Below are 6,173 nucleotides of genomic sequence, written 5' to 3' on the forward strand. Positions count from 1 at the left end.
CCGGTGCAGACAACACGTCAGACAAACACCATACAGTTCCCAGCCAACACCACACCTGAATCCAAGGCAACGGAACGGCGGTCGCTGGCAGCGGTGCAAAACTGACGAGGCGGTGCGCTGGCTGGCTCCCCAACCCAAACAAACAAAGTATATTGTAGCATCTCTGACCTGCTATTTCACCCATCCTTTCTTGAAATATACATATATACTCTCTTACTAATGGTGTTTTTTTTACTTCAACATTTGCTCGGATCAAAAGATGACAACATATGGTGATGTAGTATGGGGCTATGGGCTAGCCTCCGGATGTTCGAGTGTCTCAAACATAAACGACGGGACATAGTTCAAATTTCAAACTGAATCTGTGGTTAGTACAGTTCTAAATATTGCACTAAAATAGGCAAAAAAAAATTGGGATATTGCAAGAAACAGTTTAATCTAATGTAAAGAACATCAAAGAGAACTTTGCTGGTTTTACCTTGAACAACATGATTCCAGTATGCAGCACAGATTTTCTGAAGCATTTGCCCCCCCGTAAAAATTATAACCTGGAAACGAAATCAATCTAGGCAGATTAGAGAGAGAGAGAGAGATCACCTTGTCCTATACTCTTCCTCAAGATCCTCTCCCTCTCCCTCCCATCTTCTCTCCTGCTCCTCCACACGCGTCATGAAGACCACACCATCCATTCTCTCCTGCTCCTCCACGTCGCGTATGTACCCAAAACCCTCCGCCACACCACGCTATAAGTTAAAACGCTTTCGCGTTTTCTTCACTGTCAAGTTCAAGAAAAGTTCATTTCAAAGAAAAAAATGTTCAAGAAAAGTTGACAGATATTTTCTTCTTCTCAGCTGCTGCACATGTGATAAGTAGCTAGCACCCAAGATACGGCAGCCACGCAAAGCCGCACATGCTCAACAGAACAACAAACGCTCCTTGTCACCTTCCAAAATGGTGTGCGGGCGTGCGGTCTCCTGCCACTCCAGCAGCTAGCTCACTCCACTCGCACCGCACGCATCGGCAAAGCGAGCCTCCCAGGATGGACGCCAGCGCGCGCGCCCGTGGCGCGTAGCTGGTGATTGATCACGCCGGCCGCGGGCGCGGGCAAAGCGCCGAGAGCGCCGCGCGGCCGTTAGAGCCCTTTCCTCTCCCCGGACGAAATTAACCAGAGCTGAACTGGCGCAAGGCACGCATGGAGAACCGGCCACCTCCCCCCACCGGGGCGAGGCGTGCGGGCCACGCGGGGGCACCGGCTTTGGGTTTCCCAGCGTGGCACACGGGGCCAACGGCCAGGGAGGGGCCTTTATATGCCCCGCCATTGCCGCGCTCCCCAACCTCGCAGATCGATCTCCATTCCTCACCGCCTTGGGTGGGAGGTTCTTGGATCCGGACTAACAAACGCCGGCCGTGTTTGGGAGGGCCTCGTTCCTAGCCTATCTCGTCGAGAGGATGGCGACGGCGAGCATGGTTGGCATGCCCAAGAGCCCCCGGTCGGTGGCCTTCGGGACGGCTGCCTCGCCCTTCGGGGACAGGAGGAAGGCCCGGTTCTGCGTCGCGGCGTGCGGCAGGGACGACCAGCAGCCGCCCCCGTCGATGGCCGCGGTGCCGGCGTCGCTGCGGGCGATCCAGGCCAAGAGGAAGATGGCGGCGCAGGCGCGTGGGGTGCCGCGGGCGACGAGCGCGGCAGGGTGCGCGGTGGCCGCGCTCGCCGCCGCGGTGGAGGCCGTGCAGGGCGCGGCGGTCGGGGGAGCCTCCGGCGCCGCGCGCGGCGCCGGGGATGCCGTGGCGTGGGTCTTCCAGAAGGTGCACTTCGAGTCGCCCGACCTCGCCGTGGGACTGCTCGGTATCGTCGCGTCCTGCCTCGGCACGGCCGTGGAGATGGAGATGGAGCGGATTAGGGCCAAGGAGATCGAGGAGGCGGCCAGCAAGGCCAAACCCGCCGCCGCTGTCGACGACGACGATGACAACGGCGAAGACGCGGAGGAGGCAGACGATCTAACGATGCTGGTGGGGATGGAAATGGAGAAGGAGCTCTGGGCCAGGATCGGCATCCATCATGACGACGACGACGACATGCCGCTGGGCGACAACGACGACGAGCAGGAGGCCATTGAGACCGCCCGCGCCGGCATACGGAAGGCCGCGTACGAGCGGATCATTGCCACCTCCGAGGCCAACTCGCTCATCCTATCCAACTACGCGCAGCTCCTCTACGAGTTCGACAAGGATCTCGACAGGTAAATACGCCGCCATGGTCTTGAACATTGATTCTCATGCATTCCGCCAAGATGCACCTGATTAATTTGTACGTACGTGTCATGGTCCTTACCCGCCGTCTCGATCGACCTCGGTGACCACTGCAGGGCGGAGGACTATTTCAAGCGTGCAGTGGCCATCGAGCCGCCCGACGGCGAGGCGATGCGGAGGTACGCGGTGTTCCTCTGGCAAGCCCGCGGCGACCTGGCCGGCGCGGAGGACATGTTCACCGGCGCCATCGACGAGGAGCCGGACAGCAGCCACCACCGGAGCAGCTACGCGTGGTTCCTCTGGATGACCGGCGGTGTGGAGACCTGCGTCATCGACTCCGGCAACAACAACGACACTGAATGAAGCCAATCGCCGGAGCAAGGGCCACCCGCGCAATCTCGAGCTAAAGACAATTAAAGACCGACCTCGCCGGCAGGTGCCTGGCCGGCGAGGCTGCCGGCCATTTTAGATGGTGCATCTAGGTATATATTGCGCACTGTCGGTGAGCAGCATCGGCCCTTGTAGGGGCCAAGTTATACTAGGGTGCGCGTGCGAGCATGGCATGCAGGAGCCAAACCCAAGGGAAGGCGAATAATGTTGATGTTGTCAAGCAAGCGCACATATAAAGTACAGTAGGGCCTCATCAAATCATGTGTGGATTTGGAATAAAGCATGCATGCATCATCAGTGATGGCATGCTGTTGCTGAATTGTGAACAATATCTATATGTAAAGAACAATATGAAATGCATAAGGTTTTTCATTTGCTGTAAGTTGTGTTTGCACAGAGTGCAGCTGTGGTATGATATTTACGGTATACAAAAGCTTGTACATACATATTTTCAGAGGGGGGAGGGGGGTTGTCATCCTGCTGGTGCTCTATAACAGACCTGACTTACTAATCTTTACCGGACGATGGATGTCGATGCTGCCATAAGTGCAGCTATGATTGAATCATCTGCATCCCAGCTCCAATCTTGTGTCTTCATTGATGCTGGTGTTTCTGCAAAGCTTCTGAAGGTCAATGTAGCCAATGAGTGTGTCCTCGAAATCGACGTCCTTCATATTAGCTTCATCGAAGGTTGATCCCGACAAGACGGTGTTCTTGAAGATTGCACCTTCGAGGTCGGCTTTTCCAAAATTGGCACGGTCTATCACTGCATTCGTGAAGTTCGTGCCTGAAAGCATTTCAAAGACAAGTATTTATCTTTATGTTCATAATCTAGCATGCTCGATGCAAAGATCTAAAAGGTTCAGTGTTTGGGAGCAAGTGCAACAACTCGGTGTGGTGAATAACACAAGCATTTTACACCCTGCCTAGTATACGCAATGTAGCAATGATCAATGCAAAGGTACATCTGAAGAGCTCAAGTATTAGGAAGCCATGCAGCAATGAATAATGCATTGTGGTTAAAAAAACGATTAAGGTGTGTAGTTCTGTTTCTGTTACCTTTGAAACTTGCACCAACAGCATAGGCCTTGGACATGACAACTTCTGTCAAGTCAGCACCATCAAACTTTGCGCCTGACATCAAAGCCGCAGACAGAGTCTTGCCTTTAAGATTATCTTTGTCATTTGTGAAATCACAGAACCGGAGATCAAGCACCTTGTCATACACCCCATTTGCCTGACCAATTGTGTTCCCAACAAATGCAGCCTCGCATCTCTTTGGGTCTGTTGACAGTGGAGGCAACCTCTAACAACCAAAGCAAACAGGGAACAGTGTTATCTCAGAGAACTTTTCCTACTCGACAAATTATCTCAGAAAATATATTAGAAAAAAAGGAAAATGTAGGATTGCAGTGGCATGTCCACCCGGATCCTACAGGATTTTATCTGCACCAAAGTGTCTTTGATTGTACCATAGAAAAAACAAAAGCTTTTTTACATGAGGTTGGAGTGGATGTAAATTTTTCCTTTGAAATGCAGTGTAGTGGATTCCTTAGGAAAAAATCCTATGGGATTCAGTCCTCCACTATTACTATGAAAATCCTTTGAATCAAAGAGGTCCTAAAACCGGAGAAAGGAAGTTAAGCTCTAATGCTAGAAGGCAGTTTTCCAGAACAGTACTATAGTGCCAAACTGACGACTATATATTCAGGTTAGACTTGTAGGATTGTAAAATGAAGTGCACTTCTCTAACAGATATGACAGTGATTTTTAGATGAAATCTGGTTTCACAATACAAAAGACATCAGCATATATAAAGTATTCCTGCAGTGAAAATTGCCACGCCACAGTCAGTTAATTCTGATTAAAGTATGCAGCAAGACGATGATTTCTAAAACAGATGGTATTTCCTGCTTCTCTAGAGTTGAGTTGTATCAGTAACCGAGTCTAGATACAAATGAAACCCCAAATTAACATATAACCCTCTGTCCCAAAATATAAGACATATAAGGTTTGCCCTAACTCAAAGTTTTATAAGTTTGACCAAGTTTCTTACAAAATTATTGATACCTACAATAGCAAATCAACATCAATAGTTTCACCATAAAATATATTTTCATAACATATTTATTCGGTATTGTAGATATTGACATTCTTATCTGTAAACCTGGTCAAACTCAGAAAACCTTTACTTATGACAACTTATACGCCTTATATTTTGGAGTACAAGATAGTAACAAATACAACAGAGTTCTTGGTAAGTACTCCCTCCGTTCCTAAATATAAGTCTTTTTAGAGATTTCACTATGGACTACATGCAGATGTATGTAGACATATTTTAGAGTGTAGATTCATTCATTTTGCTCTGTTTGTAGTTCCTTATTGGAATCTTTAAAAAGACTTATATTTAGGAACGGAGGGAGTAACTTGCAGTAGTGCACATTACATACTGTGGTAAGTGGAGTACTCTGTTGTGACCTCATGGACGCTTCCGGGACCCTCGCCCGTCCTCCCCAGGGCGAATCAGGGGCGACTAGGGTTTCCCCGGCGGCGCCACCCCATCCACCCTCTCCCTCCCTTGCCACCACCCAAGGTGAATGCCGGGCAAGCCGGTTTGGACGCCGATGAAGGTGGCGGTGAGGTTCTCGCTTCTTCATTCCTTCGCAAAGAACTCTGGTTGCCGGGGTGGCAGCCCCGGATGGCGAGGTGGCATTGCCTCCGCGACAGGCGGCGTGTGGAAGTGCTAGCCGGCTTCCTTGTGCATGGGCAGTGAGGAGTCGACAGGTAGTAATCGTGGCACGGATTTTCTCTCTATTGCTCCAGATCTGAAGGTCAGGGTCATCTCCCCCTTAGTTTACTCCCCCTGCCGGCTTTGCCTATTAGCGGCCATCGGTCGCTGGATACGGAGAAGGCGGGGTGTTGGTTGTGTAGGCTTGAGACCAGGGGTAAATCCTTGGTCGGTTGCTCCGGCCATGGAGGCAGCGATGCACAAGTGAGCCACCTTCCTCCTTGCAGGCGCCGCCGAGGTCTCTTTTCTCCACCCCCCATCCCAGTTCCCGGGTGAAAGCCCAAAAACCCACCTCGGTTTGGGCGGCGGCGGCACCTTGTGCATCGTGACCTTCATGGAGGCACCGTCTCGGCATGTTTTGGTTCTTTGGGTAAGTGGTGATGCGGTTGGTTGGCACTCGGTGGCTGTTGAGTCCGAACGGCGGCAAATCAATGGAGGTCCATAGGTCCAGCAAGTCCCCCACTTATCTTTGGGGTGGTGGTCTTCGGTGGCCAGGAGTGTGCCTGTGTCCAGACGGTGCAACGCCTTCGAGCCTTGGCGGAAGGGGATAGGGTTCCCCTTCCCAGTGGCAGCAACGTGGGGGGCACTGTGGATGCCTGAGCTCTGCGATCGATAGGTCTGTGCCTCAATACTCAGATATTCCTAGCTGCCCTATGTGATTCTGCAGCTTCCTTCTTCGGCGACTATTCCCAGTGGCTTTCCCTATGTTTTCGGTCGTCCAAGGGCAGCGGCAATGCAGCTTGTGTGT

At 51.5% G+C, this 6,173-nt stretch overlaps 2 protein-coding genes and 1 pseudogene across 2 annotated transcripts in view; 1 reads left to right on the top strand and 2 right to left on the bottom strand.

Annotated features, from left to right (window-relative positions):
- Positions 1-184, bottom strand: part of LOC119352985 — a 9,844-nt pseudogene extending 9,660 nt beyond the window's left edge.
- Positions 185-1,260: 1,076 nt separating this feature from the next.
- On the top strand, positions 1,261-3,009 carry LOC119270811. The gene is made up of 2 exons (XM_037552870.1): positions 1,261-2,237; positions 2,364-3,009. The coding sequence occupies exons 1-2, from the start codon at positions 1,450-1,452 to the stop codon at positions 2,608-2,610; spliced, it is 1,035 nt and encodes a 344-aa protein (XP_037408767.1). The 5' UTR covers positions 1,261-1,449; the 3' UTR covers positions 2,611-3,009.
- The window catches only part of LOC119270819 (thylakoid lumenal 17.4 kDa protein, chloroplastic-like), a 4,717-nt gene continuing 1,532 nt past the window's right edge, over positions 2,989-6,173 (bottom strand). The window contains exons 2-3 of the mRNA XM_037552881.1: positions 3,697-3,943; positions 2,989-3,424 (exon numbers count right to left, since the gene is read on the bottom strand). Of these exons, the coding sequence (XP_037408778.1) occupies positions 3,201-3,424; positions 3,697-3,943 (471 nt within the window). The 3' untranslated portion in view covers positions 2,989-3,200. The remainder of the gene's footprint in view (positions 3,425-3,696; positions 3,944-6,173) is intronic.

Source organism: Triticum dicoccoides, chromosome 1A, assembly GCF_002162155.2.
Source record: "Triticum dicoccoides isolate Atlit2015 ecotype Zavitan chromosome 1A, WEW_v2.0, whole genome shotgun sequence".
In the NCBI taxonomy this organism is placed as follows: domain Eukaryota; kingdom Viridiplantae; phylum Streptophyta; class Magnoliopsida; order Poales; family Poaceae; genus Triticum; species Triticum dicoccoides.